This window comes from Parasteatoda tepidariorum, chromosome 1 (genome assembly GCF_982258835.1).
Source record: "Parasteatoda tepidariorum strain Cologne lab strain chromosome 1, Ptep-v5.0, whole genome shotgun sequence".
Taxonomy (NCBI): domain Eukaryota; kingdom Metazoa; phylum Arthropoda; class Arachnida; order Araneae; family Theridiidae; genus Parasteatoda; species Parasteatoda tepidariorum.
In genome coordinates, this window is record NC_141755.1 from 40,461,020 (window position 1) to 40,488,961 (window position 27,942).

General features: G+C 29.3%; 2 protein-coding genes and 2 long non-coding RNA genes across 7 annotated transcripts; 3 read left to right on the forward strand and 1 right to left on the reverse strand.

The window, feature by feature from the left end:
* Positions 1-358: 358 nt before the first annotated feature.
* Positions 359-5,072, forward strand: LOC147816402 (uncharacterized). Of its 3 annotated transcripts, none has more exons than XM_087162356.1 (4): positions 359-533; positions 843-939; positions 3,228-3,406; positions 4,361-5,072. In XM_087162356.1, the coding sequence occupies exons 2-4, from the start codon at positions 932-934 to the stop codon at positions 4,519-4,521; spliced, it is 348 nt and encodes a 115-aa protein (XP_087018482.1). In that variant the 5' UTR covers positions 359-533; positions 843-931; the 3' UTR covers positions 4,522-5,072. The 3 variants fall into 3 exon arrangements, with proteins under 3 accessions (XP_087018482.1, XP_087018477.1, XP_087018489.1); XM_087162351.1 differs by having other exon boundaries at positions 873-939; XM_087162363.1 differs by lacking the exon at positions 843-939 and having other exon boundaries at positions 360-533.
* A 4,155-nt stretch (positions 5,073-9,227) lies between these two features.
* LOC107455499 (uncharacterized) lies at positions 9,228-15,196 on the forward strand. 2 transcript variants are annotated; one of them, XR_001585589.4, is made up of 3 exons: positions 9,228-9,369; positions 12,209-12,397; positions 15,095-15,196. It is a non-coding gene; the product is annotated as an uncharacterized LOC107455499 (long non-coding RNA). The 2 variants fall into 2 exon arrangements; XR_015433423.1 differs by lacking the exon at positions 9,228-9,369 and adding an exon at positions 11,121-11,355.
* A 7,099-nt stretch (positions 15,197-22,295) lies between these two features.
* On the forward strand, positions 22,296-25,480 carry LOC107438460 (uncharacterized). The gene is made up of 3 exons (XR_001583371.4): positions 22,296-22,433; positions 23,891-24,115; positions 25,328-25,480. It is a non-coding gene; the product is annotated as an uncharacterized LOC107438460 (long non-coding RNA).
* Positions 25,481-26,520: 1,040 nt separating this feature from the next.
* On the reverse strand, positions 26,521-27,537 carry LOC107438455 (uncharacterized). The gene has a single exon (XM_016050755.1). It carries the CDS (start codon positions 27,535-27,537, stop codon positions 26,521-26,523), a length of 1,017 nt encoding a protein of 338 aa, XP_015906241.1.
* Between the last annotated feature and the right edge of the window lie 405 nt (positions 27,538-27,942).

Below are 27,942 nucleotides of genomic sequence, written 5' to 3' on the forward strand. Positions count from 1 at the left end.
CAAAACTCTTTTTCAATAATTCGGCTTTAAAGACTTAGATAGAATTTAAAAATTTAGAAATTTTGAAGAAAAAAAACTCATATTTTGTTTTAAATTTTTTACAATAAATATCGCTTTACAAAAAATATTGTAAACTTTTATTAAGGACTTTTTTTTAACAAAGCCAGAAGCACAAAAAAAGTTTATCCAGATAACCGAGTATACCGAATAATTCCCTTTATATTACTATGTGTCGTAACACATAATCAGACATTTTTATAATGTCCTTACTTCGATAAATGTTATTGGTTTTATTTTATCACCGACGATAAAATTCCTATTCATGTGAAGTATTATGTCATTTCGAATTTATCTTTCAAAGAAATAGTAAAAAAGAAGTGTAATAACTTCGCTAACGTTGTTTCAGAGAAGTATTTAACGTTTCATATTTTCATAGATTGCACTCAATATTTTCAGATTTTTATAGCCTTTTCAAACAAAAATTACCGATGAGGATTACACAATCTTCTCACAATTAGATCTAAGATAAGAAGGTTAGTCGTTTTTAGTTATATCAAATTTCTCTTTTATAACAATTATTGTTCTTAAATTCCTTTAAATAAATATCATTATATTAAAGTATTCCTAATTTTTGTTAATTTGTTAATAATTTTTTTTGTAATTATTTGTCAATAATTTTATATTAAAGAAAAGAAACATTTATGATGGCAAATGAGTTTTAATTTCCTTTTATATTGACTCTAAAGAAAAAAAAAGCATTTGCAAGTCAATTATGTGGCATACTTAAACTAATTTTTTTAATAAATTCATGTTTTAATAGATTACGTTTCATATTTCCATAGATTGCACTCAATATTTTCAAATTTTTATAGCCCTTTCAAAAGAAAATTACCTATGAGGATTACAGAATCTTTTCACATTTAGATCTCAGATGAGAAGGTTAGTCATTTTCTACTAAAAGTTTTCGTGTAAAACAATATTTGTTCTCAATTTTAGGTATATAAGTATCATTATACTAAGTTCATGGTTTTACTACATTTTATATTAAGGAAAATATACATTTATGATATCGAATTTTTAAAATTTCTTTTTACATTAACTCTATAGAAAAAAAATAGCGTTAGCAAGCCAATTATGTGGTATAATTAAACTAAAAGTTTTTTTAATAAAGAGACTCGTACTACAGAAGAATGAAAATTCTTGTGGACTTTAATTATTTACGACCGGGAAGAGACATTTCTGGAGAAAAAAATGCTTCAGTACAATTTACTCCCTAGGTTTCCATTATAATCTTTTCGAAGTACAAATTTAAATTGTAGAATTTTTTTCTTATTTTAGTTTAAGTGCTCCAATTGTTCGTTTTCAGAAGTTTAAATTTATTTTTACATATCTTAGGTGTTTTCAAGAGAAAAGCTTTCTTCTTTAAATTACCCACCTCAAAGTAGCCCATATTTTTCTCTTAGAGAGATTTCTCAAATTTATGGTGAATTCCGTTCGGTACCTTACATAAGATTTCATAACCGCCGTTGAACTGCTGACCCAATTTTAGGGTTTACGACTACTAATGTTCAAATCCATAGTTTTGTATTTTTGAACCCAATCCAGAAGACAGGGAAACTCCTGGATCAAGCATTGGGCCAAATTTGACTTCATGGAGGACTTTTTAATGGACCTAACCAGTATTTCAGTTATATGGTGAAGAAAACTCCTTTTTAATTTGATAATCATAAACAGAATACCTTCTGCTTTACTTTACTTTTTGTTTTTTACAAAATTTTAAAATAAAATAAAATATTACTTAAATGCATAGTTAATATTTTTTAGTCTAAAATTTTATTTACATTGAGCTAATGCTGTTCAACTGGAAGGATAACAATCAAATAAATTTAAAGTCAACAATTACATTCCTAGCTAACTTAGGGTAAAGACTGACAGGCATAATACAGTATAGGTTTATAAGTGTGAAGAGTTTGTTTCATAGAAGACCATTTTATTCGTTATCTCAAATTAAACGGATAAATAGGTGTACTATACCATTGAAATTTTATCCTACTTTGCTAAAATTGCCAAGATTCGTTATCACTGCATCAGTTGATTTTTTGCTTAAACCCAACGACCATCCCTAATTACATTTGATGCACATAAGAAAGTAAAACATGCAAGAAAAACCCTTTTTCTTCTTAATACTCCAAAAACTTGGGGGTCTATCTAGTGCCTATCTGGTTTCAATAAAAGAATGGTAAATGGGAGAGGTAAAAATGGTAAATGCTTAATAACATGGTAGAAGTAAAAAGAATACAACTGGAGCTTACACAAGTGCATAATTTGTGTAAACTATAGTCATATAAAAATGAGCAAATTCAACCACCTATTCTTTTGTCATATTCCAGAATTATATCGAATGGCACCATGAATTTTAATTATTCATAAATTTTTAAGGCTGGTGTGGTGTAATCTTTAGGGTTAAGCAATAGGAAGCAAGGAATTATTTTTCCCTAGGATCCGGAGGTCAAACCCCGGTCATGGCCAATATTTGTGCCGATTGGACTGTATAGGGGACAGAGAACATGCCTTGTATCAGAAAGGTTCCAGATTCGAATGCCAGACAAGATATGGATGTTATTTCATTCTTTGTACTATCTGTCCTTACTGTGGGAGCAAAGTTGACCCACTTAATATGGTGTCCCTAAAAGAGAGGTCAACAAATGCGCCCTAATACACTTGAATTGACGAAAGGTCAACCCAAGTGGTCATTGGAAAAAATGCTTAAAGGCTATCATTTCAAAGCACAAATTATATTTTTATTTAAAAAAATTAATGAGTTTTACAGTAAAAATTTAATTCATTGAAATTAAGGAATAAAAAAACATATAAGACACACATTTAACATACAGTAACACTCATGAAACATATAAGTGAATAAAAATGAAACTCTATTGATGATGGTAAAGAGTTTTTTGCCCTTTGAAACTTAGTGCTTGTATATAAAAATAAGAAAAACATCAGACCAAGTATATATTCAAGTATTATTCAAGTATATATTTCAAATGCAAAAAAAAAAATTCTAGCATTATTATTCTTTTTTTCACATTGCAAATTGAAGAATTGAACAAAGGTATCTTTAAAAAATACTATATTTGTTTTCAATTGAACAAGATTTTTTTATCTATGTTCATGCAATACGCACATAACTTCCTATCTAAAATTAATTTGTTATCTTCTTTAAGGAGAATGTACTATTCTGCTGTTTTATTTTCTCTATTTTTCGCCTATATGGAAACAACTCTGGCTTTTAAATGCAAACAAAACTGTGCTGCTGTGCGATGTGCTGCGCCAATGTGTAAACGAAATGAGGAAGCAAAATATGTTGGTTGTAGTTGCTGTAAAACTTGTATAAGAGTGTTAGGTAAGTCAATATAAATGGATAATACTATAATAGTCATCAATACTATAATAACATCAATGGATAATACATCAAATGAAATGAACGAAATGACGTACAAACGTAACAGTTAAATATTTGCATATTCCGCCATGGGAGAACGTAGCGAGAAATCTCGGGATGCGATTGGAGTCTCTGACTGGGATCGGAGCAAGCGCGGGCACCCGCATGCGCAGGAGAGAGCAGAGGCTCTTATCAAAAGCGGCGTCCAAATGATGCGGCGGTCCGTATGAAGACAGGATGGCGTTCGCGTTGCAAAATTCGACGACTGAGGAGCAGCGGGTGTGTTTCTGCTCCATGATAATGCGCGTCCACACGTTTCCAGAGTCACATACTTGGAACTGGCCAAGTTCAAGTGGGAGACGTTTAACCATCCGCCCTACAGTCCGAACATGTCGCCCTGCGATTTCCATGTGTTTGGTCCACTGAAGAAACACCTGAAAGAGAAGCACTTCAACTCGGACGACATACTCAAAGACACTGTGAAGGACTGGGTCTGGTCAGGGCCACAGGAATTCTGAGAAGAAGGAATCCTGCGGCTTGTTCATCAGTGGAATAGTTGTGCTCAGGCCTATGGTGTATATTTTGAATAAAGTCTGCATTTGTACCCACCGTGTCATTTCGTACCTCTTCACTTGATCACCCCTAGTACTATAATAGTAATTAATTTAAATTTAATGGTAAAAATGTATAAACATTTATGTTCTGTAATCTTTACACCTCCACTTTTTCAGTTTATCTACTATTGAACAGAAAAACCAATGCACTATAAAATGAGATCCTCTGCATTTCCTTAAACTGATGCATGCAGTTTATTTTATTACAGATGGGAAATAGAATGTTTAATGAATATACTTCTTCTTGCATATTTATAAAGTAAATCATTTTTCGAAATGTCATTTATATCTTCTCGTTTAGGGAAGGGTGAAAACTGTGCAAACAGACTTCGTCCAATGGCTCTTCCTGCTTTGCCCTTTGGTGGACAGACTGATGCTCCAAGAGTTCCTAATAATCAGCCTAGGTGTCTGGAAGGCCTTTATTGTCACCCAATTACTCATAAGTGTACACGGACATTTTAATACATTATATGAATGAAGAAATTGATTTGTATTCAAAAACCTCATTGTTTTACTTACATTGTTTTACAAATATCATATATGTGAGTTATTTCTTTTCCAATTTCCGACAAACTATGTATATGTTGCTGTGAATGACCAAAATTGGTAATTGTTGACTTCCACCTGTGAATGTTAACAATCACATAGTCACTTTAGTAAATGTGCGAAATAAATAGCAGGTGTAGTTGAGTGCTACTCTCCAGTATGCAATTACCCGATATGCTCTACATTAATGTTTTTTTTTTCTTTAAGTTCAGTGCCACTACTAGGTATACATTTGAACGATACTCCGAACACCAATGTTTTTACTAAATTTACCTCAAGATATATTAAAATATCAAATTAATATACTAATATCAACGAATAAATTAATGTCAAATCGGTTAAAACAAGTATTTCGGACATTCATCGAAGCTACTATGTGATTGTTGACATTCACCGGTGACAATCGACATTCTCTTGAGTTCGGTCATTTCGCTTATGATTTGTACTTTGTCAATAAAAATTACTTACAGTGAACTCTCACTTATGCACCGGTGTAAGGGGCCAAGAGAAAAAGGCGCATAAGTGAAAAACTTCAAAATTCCAAAACGCAAAGCAAATTGCAGTGACAACATGAATAAATATGTTTCTAAAGATTTAATATTAATATTTATACTGTTTTGGTATTTACTATAATTATACAAAGAAAAAATTTAACATACCTTAAGACAATTTATTTTCTTACAAAATAATCTTAATACATGTTTGTATTTGTTTTCGCTGACGTTATTCGAAAACAGTTTTTTCCAGTTCATATAAATGGGATAAGGGGGTGTTTCAAAAGCAAAATTAAATTGTAAATAGTCAGGAACAGTGTCTAAAGCTTTCAATACTGCTGTGTGATTTGGAGAAACTTTATCATCTCGTCAGTATCATCCACTACGTTCTCATCATTCACAAGTTTTAGTTTGATATAAATGAACAGTTTTTCACAAAAAATTTGAGTTTTATGGGAGGGGGTGAAACATATCACATGATAAATTTCTAAGAAAAATACTTGACGTCATAATATGCTGCACAATAAGTTGTTCAAGTATTTCCCTCACTAAACAGATCACCGTACTCATAATGTCCATCTGACAGCAAGTAAGAGATCTCGGTCTCTTTCATCTTTCGTATTCCAGGTGTCTTCTTTTTCAAGAAAACAGCATGGGGGTAAAACTAACCTCTGGACAAGAGGAATTGGTCATTTTCTGAAAGATTAATGGGCTTTCATTGTTGTTGGTGTAAAAGGTAAGACACCCTATTCAAAATTTTAGAAAGAATCTCTTTCCAGAAACAGCAAAAATGAAAAGGTCACAGGGGGAAGCAAATTCAATAGGATCTAACAACATATATTTCTTTTTATCTGTAACAAGGATTGCTCATTTGCTTCATTTTTAATTTAAAAAAATTTTTTTAAAAGAAAAAATATTTAAAGGATTAAAAAATTAAAATGCCAGCTAAAAATTTCGGTGCATAATTGAAACATTTATTTTTAAAGCGACGCATAAACGAAGGATGTTTATCATTATTTTCCTATCTAATGTACTGGGACCTATAAAAATCGTCGTATAAATGAAAAAGGTGCATAAAAGAGGTGGTGCATAAGTGAGAGATCAGTGTAATTTAAAATGATATAAAAACTTGTATAACTTGCAATTAAAAAAATTTTCGACTACTATTAAGTAAAATAATAAAAAAATACATAGTAAAATTTTTTTTTCGCATTGAATTATCTTTTGCTAAACGATTTTCATATTATTGTACAATTTTATTTCAATTCGCGTACAAAGTTCACGAAATATGGCAAAATGCGCAAAAAGTAAAATAAATATTAAGGGGTTTAAAATTTGGGCATCTCTTCTGATTAAACTATATGGACCATATTTCCCAGATTGAGGCTACACCCTATATTTTGGGGTTCAAAAATCAAAATCTATCAAAAATACGGTATGATTCAGATAAAGCATGCTTCTGAGTCTGACTTCATAAATTAAAATATCGGTTACACCTATTAATTTGCATATTTGAGATCACCCCCTAGAACCATTGGAGTCGAACCAGAGTTTTAGAAATTGGAGATCTGAACATTAGATCAAAAGTAATTAAAGGTCAGTCAGTTTTTTTTTGGTTCATACAGCTAATTTAATTTTTGATGAAAAAAGTAAACGAATTTCATGAAGGGGAAGGGGAGGAAATAGGGCCTTTGTAGGGTCTTTGAAGTTTTTTCTGACCTAGAGACGCCTTTAAGGACCATCGAATCCATTTTTTGTCCCTGGTGGCACTGTTTTTGTGTAAAAGAGATATTTCATTTGTTTATTGTTCAATCATTTCTTCTCTTGGAGATAAAAATGATAAAAATTTTCAAACAAGTACACTGTGAAATATTCCGGATAAAATTTCGCTAAAAAGTTCCGGCTCTTGGCAATTTTCATCGTGAAATCCATTTTTACCAAAACATGTAACAGAACAAAAAATCTAGCATACCGTAAATTTTACTCTAATAATTACCGTATACACCGAAGAGCCATTACATTATGACCACCCACCATCTATAACAATGGGCTCGCCCAGTTTTTCATGCTTCCTGGCCCAGGAACAATGTTTTCATGGGGCACATTAGGACCCATAATCCTCACAGAACAATCCCTGACGCCTGTAAGCTACTTGAACATAGTTGCAGACCAGGTTCACCCATTTACGGCAACAGTTTTTCCAGCGGGGGATTTTATTTACCAACAGGATAGTGCACTATGCATGTCATAAGGGTCGAATCGTCGAGGAACATTCCAGTGACTTTCAAGTCATGTCTTGGCCCCCAAATTCACCTGACCTTTATCCAATAGAGCATTTGTGGTCCTACTTGGAAAACCAAGTTCGTGCTGCCACGCTACCCCCTCTGCAATGTGAGGGAATTGCAGGACCAGTTGGTGAGCGTTTGGTACCAGATACCTCAGGCTACCTATCAGCATCTTGTGGAATCAATGCCACTGCGTGTGCTGGTAGTTTTGAGGGCTAAAAGTGGTCCTACATGTTATTAGCAGTGTGGTCATAATGTAATGGCTCTTCGGTGTATATATAAACACTTGCCCCGAACTGCAACGTTTGTAAAACTTATGAAGATATCGTACACATACTTACTGTCTGTCCTGTTTATGTTGATTTAAGAATTACAATTTTCTAGAGAAATTTCAACTTTGATACCATTAAAAGAAACTGGAACCAAAAGAAACTAAACAAAGGAATTGAAGAGATTTTTAAAGACTTTTTGAAAACAGAATGGAGGATCTGGCCTAAACGGATCCTTTAACAGTATTCCCAGGATGCCCCAAAATGCGGGCGGGACAGGGTAAAGCCGAACTATATATAATCACTGCATCACTCAGACTAAGTAAACATTATTGAAAAATCATTTTATAGTTTTTTTACGTTTAAAATGGATTTTACGGTAAAATTAATTTTACTGACAATGCACCCTAATTTTCGCTACTTAATGCAGTTGTTTACTGATGACAAATTGAGGAGTCCTGGAATGAATATAACATCTGAGTAAGAAAAAGAATCAAGTTATATTTCATTACTGTAAACTAAATTTAAATTTAAAAAAAGTTAAACAACATAAAATAAACACAAAATGTTTCAAATAAAGACGTATACTATAGTTTTGATTCTCATATAAAGAATCTTTAGCAGTGTTCAAACACAGAAGACAACTGTATTTTTACGCTTTTAACACAGAAATGCAGAAGAAAAGTACGATCGCGTTACAACAAGGAAAAAGAAAGGGGTTAACGAATAGGGAAAGGAGCTAAAGCTTAAACAAGCCAATTAGCAAAAAATTTAATAGACATGTTTGTGTAAAAAAGGTGAAAACTTCAACCATTCTTGGTTTTTTTCCTTGATTATCCTGTACAAACTAGTCCCATCTCTTCTATTGATCAACTCCCTTTTTCACTTGTAGTCTTCTGTATATCTATGGGTTTTCTACTTTAGTTCTGTGTACAAACACTGATGAAGATATTTCATTTTTTGAAAAGCATCATAGAAAGAGTGTTTTTTTTTTCTTGTTGTTTATCACCATTCATTAGAACTAAACAATTTTTTTTTCATCTGCGAAAAATTTAAATTTATTTTCTAACGTTTACATTCAAATGAATAATTTTATTCTTAATTTTGTTTCATTTATATACATATTTCTCACCTCTGGGGGTACTGGATTGGAGTTCAATCGTTCTCTGATTCAGGGCAAAGTTACGATCTGTGGATGAATGAATGGATGTGAGAATTGCTCCGCCCTATAAAACGGGCTATGACGTGTGTGTGGCTGAAGTCGAATTCTTAGCCATAGGATGGTGCCACTAATAAAACAAGAAACGCACAGTCTGCCTTAAATTTGCTCGGTTTCAACAAGCAGGCTTGCTCGTGTGGCAAGTGGAATTAGAAACAACACCATATTTCTGCATTCGAAAATATTTGAATCTGCAATTTCTCATTAACTCGTAAATTGAAACTCAACCTAAGTCTTGTTTTCTATCATTTCAAAATTAAAAACGTGACTTTTCAACTGCTGTTCAATATATTTTCTTTATTATTTCTACATGGATGACTACATCCCTTGTCTCAACTTTTCATCTACAGCTAATAAAAATGAGCATTTTAACAGGAAATTTATTATCTTTGAATCCCATCAAAATTGTGTCATATGATGAGACAACTATATATAATGAAAAGGCAATACAAATGCAGTGGAAATAAATGGTTAATAAGTTATATTTCTCGGTTTCGGTGAGTATTTCTTCTCTTATTGCATACTCATTATTTTAAATTTGCATGAATACATTTTGCATGAATACATTTAATTTTTTATTTTTTTATTTTTTTCCAAGCAGAAGTAAAAAGAAAACTATTATAAGAGTATAATATTTATAAAAATATTATATTAAATATTATTATTCTACTTTTAATAATACATTAAATATTATACTTTTAATATATTACAAAACATTATAATGTATTAAAAATTTTATAGATGAATACCATTTTTACCAGCATATTGATTATATACTTTTAAGGAAGTCTTTACAAAAGAATACACATTTAGTATGTCACCATATATCACTGGAAAAAAATGATAAATTTAAGTTAAAATACTAATCAAAATTGAAAATTATGATAAATATAAATAACGAATATTATATTACATTATGCTATATTATATTATATTATATTATATTATATTATATTATATTATATTATATTATATTATATTATATTACATTACATTACATTACATTACATTACATTACATTATATTATATTATATTATATTATATTATATTATATTATATTATATTATATTATATTATATTATATTATATTATATTATATTATATTATATTATATTATATTATATTATATTATATCATATTATATTATATTACATTATATTTTATTATATTATATTATATACATAATTCATTATTAATACAAGTATTTGATTTCTTACTTCTAAATACAACCATTACCAAAACAAAAGACAAAATACCTTTATAACTTTCAATTTCATGGTCAAGCATCAACATACAATCTCGAGTGTTCAAAATAATAACCTTAATTAAGCTAATTAATTAGTGCGGATGACATTTAAAGTTACGAAATCAGATATAAAAACATACTTCATCTTCTTAAACGTATATTTGTATTATTTACCTTTCATATTTTGAAGGAGAAGTCGGAAACTTGTAAAATTTTCAACCTGGAGAACAGTGTATAAAGTTTGGTAGCCCTAAGAGCTGCTTTTTTGTGCATTTTACCTTTTTTTTTATTATTATTTCAAGAACAAGATTATTCCTCGAGCACCTCTGAAGAAGTACAACACGAGGCTTACACACGTAAATGTAGGATTTTTAAACAGAAATACATATTACTGGTGGAAAATCAATGAAATGTATTAACAATTATAAATTTTTAAATTAAAAATAAATTAATAAGAAACGAATTTTTTGAAATTTTTAATTTTTTAGAAACTTCTTTTTATCAAGAAGTGAAAAGTAAGTGAAATTTATCAAGAAGTGATATTAGTATTTGATTTATTTCAAACATTGCAATTTTAAGTTAAAAATCTCAAAATTGAAGTTAAATGTTTCAAAAAGAATCTATGTAATAGAGTTTAAAAAAAATCAATATAAGTTTTGGATTATTTCTCAGAATATTTTTAACTGATTCTTGTTAAATTTTGGATTTTTTTCTTTAAAATTACATAGTTTAAAACAATAAAATTATCTGCGTATCTTTCAATTTAATATTTTATCACTCATTTCAGAAATGAATAATATTTCGTAACAGATTTGTTTTTTGGGAGAAATTATGCGCGAAAAAAGAGTTTTGATCTTACAGAAGATTCGTTTCTGCGATTTCATAGCTATAACGAAATACGCAGAAAGTGTATTTAACACCAAGCTGACCAAATTTTTCACTGGACACGATTATTGTGACCATGTTTTCCAAACTTTTGTTATTCCCCTATCTTTAGATTTCAGAAACTGAATCTCACGGGGGGAAAATATGCTTTTTTCAAAGTGTATTTTATTTATAATTGTGCTTACTTAAAATACCTGTCCTACCGTGGACTGATCGTTAAGACACATTTCCCATAAGATCACCGAAGTCAAGCATCACTGGCTGCAGTCACTCTGAACTACAACAACAACAATTTAAAATATCTTCTGCTCAAACTGATTAGAATATTCAAAATCTGATCCTCCTATTATGGTGAATGAATATTCATATATGAGAAACGAGTCTGTATTTTGGAAATTATTTATTTGCATCTTTTAACTTATTTTTTGAAATGTGTATTATTTAATTTTTTTTAAATCTATTATACTTGGAGGAAAAGTTCTGGTAAAATTACCGTACTGTGTGGTATTGACATTTCTCACAAAAACAACCATAATTCTGTTTAATAAAGCCAAAATATACGATATTTCAAAATTTCAATTAATAATTTTACCGTTCATATGCTATTGATTTGCTGGAAATACTGGTTTTGAAAATTATAGTTCATATTATCACGCATTTAGTAAAAATTCTCAAAACTAAAAAGTAAATTTAATCACATAAACTGTTCTTGCCTTGCTGTAAGTTATCATGATAAAATTACCAAATTTTTCCACAGTTACTAAATTTTTTCACATATTATAAAACAATTTTATTTTATTATTACTTTCACGAAAACCATTACCAAGACACCTCAAAAAATTTACTGAAATCTTTGGTGTTTCCATCGATTAATCTTCACCATATTCTGGTAGTTTTGATCATCCTTTTTTTTTCTCAGTGTACAAACTTTTAGAGATAAGGTAGCAAGAAGAAAAAGAAAACATCGAAAATCTAGCATTTTTCCTGCTATAAATTATAAGTTAAAAACTAATGATTTTATATATCTAAATTATGTAGATTTGGTACAATAAAAAAAGACACTGAAACTAGTATTTAATTTTACAACTATGTATAAGATCTTAAATCGTTAGTTAAATTACTCTTTTTTACTTTTATCATTTGTTTTGCTATTAGTATTTAAATTAAAAATGACTCTAAAATATTTAAAATTGCTTTGTTTCAGAATTATTTACTAACTTAATGATGTATAGAGTTGTGTTAGCTTTGCTTCTTATAAACGTGGTGGCGGCGAATGCTCGATGTTTAATAGTATGCGGACCTGATTTTCAGTGCGAACCTTTGCATTGCAGAGAAAATGAGCGACCTGGGGATCCACCATGTGGCTGTTGCAAAATATGTGTTCCTATAGAACGTAATATAGTCATTCATTATTAAAATTTACTTTTTGTTATGAAAGTTTGTACCAAGCAGCATCATTTCAACAAATTTTATAAGTGGTTTATGATACAAATAGATGAATTTAAGTGTTTCGTATTATGTCATTTAAAAAGCAAGCGTTGTTTGTGGCTGTGTATAGTGTGAAAGAAAAAAAATAGACCACTCTGAGTAACTTTTAATTTAACAATCGGACCTTCACTTTCTAGTTCTCAATTTCCTGGTTCAAGGGGGTGACCTCAACTATGCTAAATAACTAGTGCAGGCGATATTTTAAGTTACAAAATCAGGCTCAAAACATTCTTTTTCTGAATAAACATGCCTTTTTTTCGACAGATTCAGATCTCTGACCCCCAAAATGTAGGAGGTAGCAGCAATCTGGGAAATATGGTCTCCATAGTTTGGTTAGGAAAGTAATGGAAATTTTTCACCCCTTATTGTTAATTTTACATTTTGCGTATATCACCATATTTCTCGAACTTTTCAAGCGAATTGAAAAACGTTTTTTCCTATTCGGCGTATTTTGCAATTTAAAATATTAGCTGGCATATCTGAGGTCATTTCTTCGAACCATTATGATTGAGTTCTAGAACGTAAATATTCGTTTTTTTCGCTCTCAACATGTGCTTATAAGGATGTATCACGAAAATATCTTTACTTAAAATTTCAAAATTTCAAAACGCGAAAAAAAATTTTTTCATTGTGGTTACGTGTAATAAGAAGAAAGAAAAAAAATCGAAATAAAAAGTTTTTGGTGTAATAATTTTGACATTATTTGTGCCGATTAGAATGGATCTATATAGTTTAAGTTTAGGTAAAAGAAAAGCGAATTTTAAATTTTTACTAAAGCCTAAACATGAAATTCAAAAATGTAAAGTTTTGAATGTAAAGTACTGGTAACATACGATCATGCATGAAATGTAAAATTTATAATCTTAATCGTGAGAATTAGAGTTTCGGAAAAAAAGTTTTTTGCGATGCAATCGTGTGTCAATCTGCAAAAGTTTTTAAATTAACTTAGCACAAAATGTAGACTAAATATACATAATAAAGATGCAGCTTATTTCCAAGCTTGGAAATTTTCAGAATCGGTAGTTATTTTTACAGAAATTTGTAGCTTTTTGAGACTGAACTGATAAAATAGTAGATAACATTAAAGAAAAAATTAAGAAACCAGTAGAAATTTAAACACTAGTATGAAGTTTTTTTTAAAATATTTTTTGGAGGTTTGCTTTCTCTTATTCTTATTATTCTTTTGGTATGCTTAAACTTGCAATATACACATTGTGAAAAATTCTTAAAGTATTGGCAAAAATTATTAAAGTAATATCACCTTTTTAAATTTCAACTGGCTGCCTCTATTGTTGTAAAAATTGTGTTTAGGTAAAATAAAATAGCTAACTGCCACTAAACAAGATCGTGGACAGGGCCACTTGGTTGTCCTGAAAATGGTAAGAGAATGGAATTACTCGATTATATGCTAATGAAAGCGTGAATGTATTTATTATCAATCTCGAAAGAAATATGACCAAACAGCATTATATTCACATTATACAGTATAAATTAGAAGTATTAAGTTTTTTGTAATACGAAATGTTGTGTGTTATAAGGAGGAATGCATTTAGTTCAAAAAAATATTAAATTAAATATTTTGTTTCGCGCATGTGTTTCGGCTAATTTTTTACATCTAAAACAATATGTGAATCATAAGCTGAATATGAAATCATAAGCTTTTTTTGATTAACGAAGAGCCTTATAATTCCTTATTTAGATAATTTATCATCATCAGATCTCATTAGATAAAATCAATTTTTCCTCTCCCTCCCCCCCCCAGGGGCCATTTATTCATCCGATTCGATCTCTTCACGATCTTCGAAATTTTAGAGATTCTTAATGATACTCTTACATGATGATGCTTACTTAATTCTTACTTAATGATTCTCTTGAAATTATGATACTCATACATGACCTAACCCAACAGGGCATTTAAGAGTAAAATATGCATTCCTGATTGTAAGTTTCGTTGCTAGATATAGCCTGGGTATGTCAGGCAATATAATTATACGAATCGTGATACAAATGCACACACGGTAAATGTAATAGCAAACTTATTCATTACGAGAAATGGATTCATTTGTCTTTTTAATAACAAAGGCGATACCACACTTGTTTAGACAGGTAGGGGGAAATCAAGGTCAATAATTTAAATTAGCAAAAAATAAAAGTCAAAAACAGCACGCATAATATCAAGAGCACTTTTCACCCTCTATACATGGGCACAATTTTCTGTATAGTGCATACACATTATAAAAAAAAATACTCTTTGTTTCAGTGCTCAGCGGCTCAGTGGTTGAAATTGATTCAATTTATATCTAAAGCAGGATTTTTTTTCGAAAGTTTGGTTCCCAAAGTCTATGTTTTTAAATAAAATTTGGTTAAAAATAATATTAAAAATGCTCGTAACATCCTGACTGAAAAACTTAGGACAGTTGTTTTGTTCCGTACGTTTATTCAATGTATTGATTTCATTGCCTTATAGAATTTCAATAGTTCAAAATAAAAAAATAAACGATAAGATTAGTTTTAAAAACACAATTGTACGATTTATAACTTATAATGTTTCTGCAACACAAGCATTTTTACAAGTGTAACATATTTCTATTCTCGATTTCAGCTGCAGGATAGGCCGTCTTTTCCGGAAAATCAAGTACGATTGGAAAATAAGGAAACAATTTTTATGCTTCAAAATGAGAAATAAAAACTTATGTAACCTTGATTGTTGTTTTTATTTAATATTTCTGTCTTATACACATTCTTATTAAGGAATCTTTATTCCAGATTTCATAAAATAATTTTTGTGATTGTTATTCCATAATAAATAAATCTAAGGAAGGTCCTCACTGATTTTTAGAGCCCTGTTACATGTATTGCATGGAAATGAGCTAAAATCTTATAATACATGGGTACAGAGAACGATAATTTAGAAATACATTTCAAAATGTTAACTATTCTCCTTATGCTAAGGAGTAAAACGTAACAGGATCTCACTCATCGGATTTCTGCGGGAGGACAAAAAGGAAGGGAGAACTGGAAAACAGCTATTAATGCACGTGGAGTCAGGTTTTCGATTAATCTATTTTTCTCTTAACTGTATGAAATCAATCTAAAGCTGATGGACAATGAAAACTAAAATTTTAAATGTTTAATGAAAAAAGTATATAATTTAGTATTTGTACTAATTTACGTATCTGGCTTTCATATCTAGAATAAAATGTTCTCTTCTTAGGTATTCCTTAACACAATCCATTGAAACCAAACAGAAGTTATATGGATGAATATTTTATAAAATGCAATGATTTATTTATTAATTAATTAAGTTAATTTTTTATTTATTTATACATTTATTTTACGAACCTTGAAATCCGTGAAAAATATCCGTCAAAAAATAATTTATAAGTGTAGGGGAGAGTGGGGTCAATTGTAACAGGGTACGATTGTAACAGGGTACGATTGTAACAGGGTACGATTGTAACAGAGCAAAAATTTCGAGTGTCGGGTTCTAGATTTGGTTCCTAGGTGGCGCACTAGGTGTACTTAATAAATCTACATGTACACCCCTGATGGCAACCATTTTTATGTACTTTTAAAAGAGGTACATCACAAAAGATATTTTCACGCTACGCAAGTACTTTTTTTGGTATTAGAATATTATATTGTAGCAAAGTAATTTTGTTTAAACAAATGAAAATTAGTAACCGAACATGTAAGTGGACACCTTAATTAACATTTCAATAAAAAAAAAATTAGTTTTGCTAATTAACTAGCATTGTTTTTAACAAATGAAGCTGAAATGGAGTCTTGGGGACAATTGTAACAATAAGTAAAGGGACGATTGTAACAGCTGAAAATAAATAATCTTATGTTTACAAACTATTACTTAATTCTTTAAGAACCACCAATAGTTTCCTATATAACTTATATTATGTTGCATGTGCATTATTTTATTTGTCACCTTTCACAGCATAAATTAAAATTTTTAACCCCTTAAAGTTAAAAGTTTAACCCTTTAGGTCTCTGCTCATTATTATTTTTACTCCTAAAATATCACTTCTATTCTGATCAATAAAAAAATATATCACAACTCTGATAGTATGTATAATTAGCTATGTTTTAGTTGAATTTATGAACTGTTACAATTGACCCCGTAAGTGGGGACAATTGTAACAAGTGCACGACTGCCAAAAATTTTTAATAACTAATATGATAACATTTAAAATCAGGTATTTATTTATTTTTCTGGTAGAGGATAGTCTACTTTACTCGTCTGTCAATTAATACTAATAATATATTGGATTTTTTGTTAGTTAAAAATAGTTAAGTAAAAAATGTTACAATTGACCCCACTCTCGCCTATATTGTGTTTATTAAGTGTCTTTACACACTGTATTTTATTGTAATTTATATGCAAGTCAAAATGAAAGCTTAGAAAAGAAACTGAGACACGCAGGTACTTCTTGACTTCTTGTTTAGTCCATCTTCGTTAAATACACTGAAAATCTAGACTTTTAATTTTGTTCTGTTTCTTTTAATTTAAATTTGAACTTCGCCCTCTCACAATTGTAAGCCTCATATTATGGGAGCATGAAGAGTTGTGTAATAAATTTGAATGAAAAAAAACTACTAAAAACTACTACTTGAAGGTGTTTCATTTTCAACCTTAGTTAATTACTTATCAATCTGAAGTATGTTTTTTAACAATTGTGGAGGTATTTATTTAGCAACCTAAGTTGTTTCATTTAACTACTCAGGTTATTATAAATGTAACTCAGGTGTATTTTTTGTAGGTGGGAAAGGTAAATTTTTACTAACGTGAGGTGCATTATGTTCTAAATCAGTTAATTATTTTTCAACCTCAGGTATCTAATTTTATGCTTGTTGAGGTATTTATTTATCAACGTATGGTTAGCCGTTATACACTTCAGGTTATTATAAATCAACCTCAAGTGTGTTTTTCGACAGTTGGATAGCTTGATTTTTATGAATGTGAGGTGCTCGATGTTCTACTTTAGGTTGTTATTTTTCTACCTCAGGTATTATTTATGTAGTTTAGTTATTTATTTATCTATTTAAGGTGTGCCATTTTTCACTTCTGGTTATCATAAAACAACCTCAAGTGTATTTTTTGACACTTGTAAAGATTATTTTTAATATATATATATATATATATATATATATATATATATATATATATATATATATATATATATATATATATATATATATATATATATATATATATATATATATATATATATATATATATATATATATATATATATATATATATAATTTGTATTTTTAGAAGTTTGTATTTATCAACCTAAGATGCGATATTGTAGACTTCAGGCTTATATAGCTCAACCTAAAGCGGTTTTTTTAATACTAACGAAGGTAATAATTCCCAAACGTGAGGTGTTATACGGTTCACCTAGTTTATTAGTTTTTAGCCTCACTATATTAAGAATATAATATGCATAAAGATATTATATATATTTTATGAAGAATAAGGTATATAAATAAAAAACTTTCACTAGTAGAAATCTTCATTTGTCAACCTGACGATTTTAATATACCTTCGGCAGTAATTGCTTCTTTTGCTGAGCTATAAAAGAAAGTTTCAAATACATAATTCGTTTGTATATTTAATTGATTGATTAAATCATCTTGAAATGACGCCTATCCGAATTCCACAGTGAAAAAAAATTATGTGTGGGAACACATATTTTTAGAAGATAGTTGTTTAAGGTGCTGGAATTTTTAAAGATATAAAACTGAAAATTTAAATATTTAGTCTGAAATTCAAATTACTTTTATTTAAGACTAAAATTTCATTTTCTTTACAAGCCAACAAAATTATTTTAATATTGTTTCCGTCTACCCGTTGAAACTTGGAAGTGTTGGAACCTAAAAGAAAAAAAAAAGAATTAGTAAGAAAGTCATATTTACAATAATAGTGGCAGGTTTTAAAATATTTAAATATCAGAAACTGATTTTTTCATGATTTAAATTGACTGGATGAAATTAGTTTTCTTCTTCATATAAATGGCAGTCCACTTCTGCCATTTCTATTTAATCGTCGTAGTCATAAAGCTTGACAGGTACCACAGCCACAAAATAAAATATTCTGAAGAAAGTACTACCATTAACAACATTCACAGAAATTCAAATATTTAATTCCAATCTTACTATGAAATTTTAAAACTTTTTATTTTCCTATACATCTGGTATCATCCTATACATTGAGGTACTTGTAAATTTGATAATTAGATTTTCTTTCTTTTTTTCTTACAAATCTTTAAAACTCAATAAATCTAGTCTATATTTTTATACTTTTTGCCAGGCTTCATGAAACTAATAACTTTTTTTTATAAACTTTTGACACTGATTCTGAAAAGGGCTTCCGTTATTGTCAATCACATGAGATTAAAAAAAAATTATTTTAATAAAAAAATTTTGTTTCTTAAAAAAATAGTTTTTTTAATATTTCTTAATCAATGTATTCAAGAATCAACAATTCAAATTAAATGTTTTTATTTGTAATTGATTTGTATTCAATTCAGCATTAAGATTGTACAGGAAACAATACTTACTTATTTCTGAAAAATTTAAGATTTCCGAAATTCTCTAATTTTTGAAGTAGTGTACCCTAAACAGCTGCATAAAAATGCTCATTACTTTGAAACAAATTGTCATATAGACTTTAAATCGGGTTTTATTTAATTCTGCTTAGTATTCTAATAAGTCGTAAAAATCTGCCTAGTAAGTAACTATCAAATTTCGAAAAAAATAACTGTAGGGCAATTCCATATGTGACGGAATGACATTTTGACTTGCATGATGACAATTAATTGAAGTTTCTATGCATCTAATTTCAAATGAACATGATTTTTTCTCATGCATATCATTATTATTGGTATAATGTGATTCATAAACTAAAAAAAAAAGAATTTTGTATTTTTTTTATTTTTAATTTTATGAACTTTTTACTTGTGTGACGGAATGACATTTTGGCAACCAAGCTTTCGGCATGCCGCTTAGAACTGGTAGTTTCTGTGAATTTTGCAACTATTATTTTTTGAACTATTTTTTACTTTTAGTATAATGTGTAAGCAATGTAAATTGCGAATTTGGAAAATTAACCTCAGGTTGGCTAGCAGTTATTAACATCTATTTGCTGTGACGGAATGACCGTGACGGAATGACAAAAAGTTTAGTGGAAGAAAGTCTTCATTTAAAAAATGTTTTATTAATATGTAAATGATAAACAGAATGTAACAGATAAACAGAATTAATATTTACGTAAGAATCAGTTAAAATTTCAACAATTTGAAAATTAGGTTGTCTCAGAAGAGGTTTTATATCTAACTTGCCAATGTCACATCTTATCTTCGCTCTCAGGAAATTTATGCATAAATCAATTTTTGTCCCATGTTCTTCAAATACTTTAACATCTAAATCGTCTTTGTTTATCAAAGTAATTCGCGCTGCATATAAATGTGCCTTCTTTTTTTCCGCAGTATGGGACAATGATTAAAGAGCCGACCGCATACTCCTCAATCATATTTTCCATTTCCTCTTCAAAACAGTGGCTTTTCAAATCATACACTTGGTTTTGGTTAAAATTAGAAAGCATTCCAATTTTGATGATTCGCTTCTCAACTACATGAGCATCTAGTGCAGGTCTCTTGTTCCTGGCAATGCTAATGTAGCAAGTGTCTAGCTGAAGTCATTCTCTTTTGCCCTCTCTTAAATAGAATAGCTGGACAAAAACAAAACTTCAACGATTTGTTGCTTCGACTTTATGAAATCATAAAATTCTTTTACATATTATGTGCCGTTTTACAGTAGCCAACATCTTGTTTGGCCTTTTAGAACAACATCACAATTACATGGTATTTATAGGTGCATGTGCTGTGAGGTATTAATGAGATACACTTAACAAAAATGAGAATAAGAACAAAAATGAGATAAGACACACTTTACATCAATATATGCTTCTTTATGAAAAACCTCTTTTAAGGCCATAAGTATATATTGCATCTGCACTCTTCGTTACTCTGTCAGAGTTTGTATTATGACTGAATCCTTCATACTTGGGGGCTTGTAACTAACATCATCTTGACAGTAAAATTTTTTTAACCAAATTAAACAGCTCATCAACATTACTTTTCTCACTTAGTTTCTTTTGAGTTCGAAGTTAAATACTTCTCACAGAAAGACTGAATTAATTTTTTTACCTCTATTGGTGATTTTGGAAGTGAGTGTAAAATTTTTTTTATGGTGAGTGTACAATTTTTTTTATGGCTTTACCAAGACTCTGCAGGAATTTGTATAGGGAATTTAAATTATTTGTATGTGAAGAGATTGGTAGAATTTGATTTTTTCTTTGCTTACACAATCTCCGCACAACAGCGTTTGCACTTATGAGTTTTTTAAGTCCAACTTTTGTCGCGGAAGCTTTCTTCTCTGCCTTTCTTTCTCTGTTTTTTTTCTTCATCATATCATGGGGATCTTGGTCTTTTTCAACATTTTATCTGTCTTTCAACAGCTGTTTTAGCCATTAGGTTAATTGAAAAAAAAAATAATTCCCTAGTTTTTGACTAAGCTTCTCAAGGACTCGTTTTGTCATTCCATCGCCGAAGATGTGTCATTCCGTCACGCTAATTATTGGAAGTTAATAATCAAATGCATAGAATTTTACAATTTCTCATTGGTTCTTATGCCACATCTGCTTTATATTCCAAAATATACACATTTTCATTCAAAAACGCAGTTGCTATTTAAAAAAATATACTAAAACATGTGACGGAATGACACAAAAAAAAGTTACTTTTATTTAATATATTAAACTTAAAATGACTTAAAGGCTATGTTTTAAATGTTTAAATTTTGTACTATATGCATATTTTTATCGAAATATTGCAAAAGAAAGATACATTTCTTTTATTTTATAAGTATTTTTCAAGAAAACAATTTGAGCACAAATGTGAAGAATTCACTTGTCAGCCATGTGATTACTTTAGAATGCTGCCAGATTCAAAAAACTTAAAATTATCAAAAATTAAACAGTAATATGTAGACTTTGGCTATTTCTGAACATATTTTTAAAATTAAAATATGCAATTCATGAAAAAAAAATTTCACTTAAAAGTTGACACTTTCGTGGAATTGCCCTGTAGTGAAAAATAGCAGTTCAATCATAAAAAAAAGTAAGCTAGAACAGTTACTAGTTTTCAATTATCAAATATCTGGAAAATTATTTTATCAGCAATTGCATAAACTCCGTAGTTTATTATGAGAGAATACTTTTTATTTCTGATTTTGAAAATTAAAATAAAACAAATTCGGGTTTAGCTGCTTTAAGCCCTTTTCTGTTTTGATTTATTATTTTAAATGATACTTACTTATTTTGTATTTTTCTGAATTTGTAAATTGTTTACGTGGCTTTAATTCTGTTCCTTTCACGTAGCTAAATTTTACACATTTATCGCACGAAGACAAACCTTTCTTTACTAGAAAAAGATTAAAACTTAAAATCCCCATTATTATTACTACTATAAAGATTATGATCTTTTAATAAGTTCGCTGGGTATTAAAATGCTTAAAGCACAAAACAAGAAAAAAAATTCCGAATACTATTTAGCTCTAAATGCATCGTAATTTTAGAAAAATAATGAAACTCAAACAAAAGTTGCATTTCTAATCGTGACAAGATTATAAAGTGAAGCATAAAGCCAGACTGAAGAAATAAATTTTTCCGTGTCATTGCAATGATACGCAATTCTGAAAACATTGATGTAATTTATTGCAAAATACTGAAATGCTATTTATTTTACTATCAATCTGATAAAACAATTACTTCAAGAATAAAAATCTCATTATTTCATGATTCAAAGGTTTATTTTTATAAGTTGATCACAAATCTTACATAGCTTCAATTTTTCAGTTTTCACGTAAGTGCGAATTATCTTGTTCTTTTAATTCAATTTAATATTATTATATTTTTTTGAAATTTATTATAACTTTATAAATAATAAATTAAGTAATTATGTATTTTTAATTTATAAATAGATATATTTATAAATAGATATATTTATAAATTTCTAGCAATATTTTAGAGAAAATATTGTTTTATATACAAATAAAACCAATGTCGCCGGATTATATATTTCAACAATTGCGTTAATGTTGTGTTTTATATCAAATCAAGGTATGAAATTGATTTAAGCAAATTTTAAGAAGAAAACTTTAAGAAAAATGCTTTAAAAGCATTTAAAATTACTTAAAAGCATAAGCATTTCTAGTGCAAAAAATGGTCTAATATATATTCCATAAAAACTTAATAATCTGTTAATATTATCTTCATTATTTATGTTTATCACTAAATTATAAATTAGTCTTAGATGCTCACACTAAAAAAAATATTTAGCTAAATCTACCAGAATTTTTTAAATTTAGCATGCTTCTGTTGCTATTGTAACATTTTGGTCATTTTATTTCAGAAGCGTTTGAGAAAGGAATTTGGTAAAATTAACTATTACATATGATTTTAAAATCCATTAAGAAATTTCGTAAATGTGGAAAAAGTTGGCAATTTAATCATGATACCTTTGAGCATGACATAAAACAATTTATTCGTCAAAATTTACTTTCCAGTTTTGTATTTATTACTAAATCTGTGGTAGCAGGACGGTAAAATTTTTAGGCCAAAATTACCAGTAAACCATTAACATAAAAACGGAAAAATTACCAAATAAATGGTGTAAACACCTTATATATTAGCTTTAATATCAGAATTATGTTTTTCAGCAGATTTTTATTCTCTCTGAATTAATATGATTTAGGGGACTTCATTCTCAAAAAATTTTGAGATAGGTAAATAGTTTGATTTTGTTTGAAGTTATCAGTCATGCGTGGTATAGTTTTATCAACTCTTGCATAAAACTTCTTAAAGGCGATTTTAAAATTTCATTGAAAGAAAAGATAATTTTAAAGGTCTTGGATTAGTAAATAATTTTGGTTCAGCTTTGTACTTTTCTTTATATTAAAATCTAAATTTTCAATGAACTCGTTTCTATAATTTTTAGTGAAATAGTAGTTTTAAAATTGTTTAGTATAATTTTTTTTAAATGTAATTTTGGGTATTTTTATTTATTTTATTTTTTCGAATCTTTTAAAGTTATTAATTAAAGGGATTCTGCACTTTTTTGACACCTATATTTTCTGATGATTTATGGATTTTTAATACATATTTAATTTTAAATAAGAGGGATAACTTTAATAATTATTTTAACAGGAGTGCATAGTTTTTTTATTTAATCGAATTTTGTGTCATCATTAACTAGCTAATTCACTAAATTCTTTGAATAAAATATTGATTAAAAAATACTTAGTAATACATTTGTTTCAGGAAAGCAAAACTAAGAAAATGTATAAAGTTATTATGGTCTTACTTCTTGTAACCTTGGCAACAGTTGATGCGAAGGACTGCCATTGTCCACCCCTTATATGTCCCCTAAATGCGAGATCTAAAAGAAGTCCTGATACCCCAATTTGTCCATCATGTCCTAACAGAAAGTGCCCTCCACTCATGATTAGACCAATTGATGATTGAGTTTATTTGGGAGAATAGAAGGTAATTTTAGAAATATTTTTCCTAAAAATACCTATAAATAATGAAATGCACTTCGATTCTTAATTATTATCCAATTTTGACATTTCGTAACAATAGTCAAATAATCAGCAGTAGACTGTCATTCTAATTAACCGTAAAATTTACGTCAATAAACATTTTTTGCCCAATTGTATTGAAACCGTGTACGGTATGCTATTAAAACTATGCAAACTCTACCAAACTCTACGGTTTTTCAACCATTTTTAGGTAAAATGGTTTCAAAACTGTAAAAAAAAGAATTTTTCTTGATATTAGAGCTAGGCTTTTTGTTAAAGAAATTGGAGAGTGCAGGTCGCTGGAAACTCTTCATGTGCTGAAGCTAATGGAGAAAATACTGTAGTGGACTCGAACCCCCGTTCTCTCAGCCATAAGACAAACAGATTATGTGTCTCTGCTATAATGTGTTCACAATTGCAAGAAAATAAGAGGCTTCATTAAGTGGGCTTAATTGGTACTATAAAATTCTGGTTGATTAACTGCATTAGATGAAATCAATTAATAAACGGTTTTTCTTATAGTTAATAGTTTGATTATCATCTTATTTATGGTTATTTGACTGAACAATTAATAATAATCAAACTGAAATCCGGCACAAAGCTGTAATTAAAATTTTGGCGCTTTAAGAAATCGTAAAGCGGGAAACGTTTTCTTTTACTTTTTAACACAGATTTCGGTAACATTAATAAAAATATATTATTTAAAAATTTTACTTTTTCAGATCATCGATCGCCCTTGAATGTGAAAATTCAAGTTTGAAGACCCGAAAAAATAGGAATTAATTGATTTTATTTCAAAACTTACATTTGTCATTCAAAGATTATAAATAAATTAAGCTTTAGGCACTGATTTTACTGAAATTAACAAATCTTTATCAGAATGAACTAAAAATAACGTTTAGGACCACTACTTCCGGCATTAATAATAAAAACCATTGCTTTGTAATGAAATATTTACAAATTATTTGTTGAACTTTAAAACAGATAATTATGACTTTAGAAATTGATTAACTAATATTAACCCTCTGATTCTCTCTTGATAAATTGCTTCTTTATTGGTTTTGGTAATAAAAAAAATAATAGTTTGAATTAATTTCAAACTTCATTTTTTATTGCATTAAAATAATCTGCAATTCATTTTTGTATAATTTCGAAATTGTTCATTTTTTGTTTTCAGGAACTTAAAGGCAAGTGCAAAACTCTAAAGCAGAAAATTGATTGCGATATTTTCTAACATATTTTGTTTATTTTAAAAATAAAGAATTATATAGATATACTGTGTAATAATTTATTCGAATTGAATCAAAATACAATAAATTTTGTAATTGAATGATGTGGTGAAATAAGTGAAATGGAACAATGCCCTCTTTTAAACAGTAGTTTTTAATTTACGGCTTTATTTCATTTATTTATGGATTTGTTTGCTCTTATTTTTTTGAACTCCTGCTGAGAGAGTTTTGTATATCATGGTAAATCCCTCTAACAGAGATGAGGATTTCGTGAGTGATACCATTAAAGTTTTTATTTAAATTTTTAAATGCATAAAAAATCTTGAAGTCCAAGAAAAAATGTAGTGTAGAAAATAAATTATTTAAAATTTCCTGCAAAACAGTTTTTTTTTAAGATTCATATTTTTTTCTAAAAAAAGTGTTTACTGGAAAAGCCAATAAGAAATGAAAAGGGAGGAAGTGAGCTGCTTTTAACACTCTGTCCTAAGTTTATGAAAAATTTGTTTTCTACAAAAATTGTGCATTTTATTGTCTATAGCACTATATTAAACGTTTTTTATAACATTAAACCTTAAGGAGAATAAAACAATAAGAAAATTGTGTAGCAGTGTAAAAATGATTGTTTCTTCTTAATTTCTTGTTAATACTATCAAAACTATGCTTTTTGATAAAAAATAAGTTTATAAATTATAGTAAAAATTTTCCTATCTAAATGCACTAAACAGCTATTTTATAAATATTTAATGAAATAAAAAACTGAAGAAATAAAAAATGGAGCAAAAGAATTTGGGTCTTCGAATACTAAAAATTATGAAATATGAATACTAAAAATAAATTAAAAAGTAAGAAAAAATGGAAAGAGAGTTTCATAAAAGAGTATACTATAAATTTCGAGGTCTGTCATAATTTTTTGGAGCATAGCATAAAAACCAATCATTTGATGAAATAACCTTTTAAGTTGCGTATTTTTTACAAAATGTTTGGTATTAAGAATTTTTTTTTTATTTCCAATGCAGCAGGAGATATAGACATTATCCTAACGCCGTACAAAGATCAAAAGAAAAGAAAAATACAAATACAGAAAGATATGAAATGCACAAAATACGAAAACAAAAGCAAAACATCAAACACAAAAATTAAATCAAGAACTTAAATTGAACAAAAGTTCTCTGGCCTCCCAGTATCGGGAGTAGATGCAGTTCTTTGTGAGAACTGAACAGTTGAAAAGATGTTCAGCATTCATCGTCGCACCACTGCGGCAGAGGGGGCAGGCAGGATTATCCACTATTTTAAGACGGAAAAGATGGGAGTATAAGCAATCGTGCTTGGTAGCAATACGAAAGGCAGCTACAGCACTGCTTCTTGGGCAATCGGAGAGATTAATGATGTCATTTCCCCACGATTTTTCTTTCGTCCTTTCTTTTAGCAATGATATATGTGTTGTCTTAATTGCATTATTAATCATTAACGAAGTGGATTTATAGCTAACCAAGTTATTTGGGGATTGATTAACAAAGCAACCTTTTTTGGCCAGTGCATCAGCTTTTTCGTGGCCGGGGATACCACAGTGGGATGGGATCCATTGTAAGGCAATTGTTTTATATTTTTCACCTATATCTGTCATTAAAGATTTACATTTCACAATGGACAAAGAGCTAGGGGCTTGAGAGTAGTTGGCAATGGCCAGAATCGCAGCTTGGGAATCCGAGAAGATGACAGCTTGATCGAAAAGAGAAGGACGAGCATTTAAATGAGTTAAAGCTACTTTGATTGCCTCAACCTCACCATCAAAAGCTGTCTTGACTGTTCCCAACGAAATATAGTGGGTGAAATGCTCACCAAAAATACCAGCACCGGCAACGGTATCCATCTCAAGCTTTGAGCCATCTGTATATATGTGCAACCAAGCTTCAAGAGGAAAACGATTGTGGATAGTCTCCATCCCCGTGCTGAATAAAGCTGCTGTACAATCCTGGGCTTTTAAGACAGGACTCATAAGGTCCCGGTGATATAATATTTTGCTAGCTTCCATAGGGTTTAAGGGGGGAAGCAAAGGTTCAATCCGGGAAGGCATATCAAATTCATCCATCACTTTTAATACAGCTTGAAGGTAGCCGTCCTGAGTCTTCAGCCTACAAGGTTCAGACTTGGTCAACATAACGCTATGAGGTAGGCGAATTAGTTTCTGATAGAGCTTTAAAGCTGATTTCTTTATTTCATATTGTATAGGTAATTCATTGGTATATAGCGGAAGTGCGTCAATGGGTGTGGTCTTGACAGCACCGGGGACAAGACGAAGTGCATTATTTTGCAGTCGTTGGTACTAAGAAATATAATTTTAAAAAATAGAAATTTTGGTAAATCGTTACCCATATGAACAGATAAATTACTAAATGTAGATGTAAACGTATAGAAAAATAACCAAATGTAGATAAAAACTTTAATTAGCTGTAAACGTGTTGGTCGTGAATTGAATCGCAAACTTTTCATAAAATGGACATATTTCAGAAAAGATACATTTGCAATACAGTATTGTAAACTAAGCATAAATAGCGTATACAAG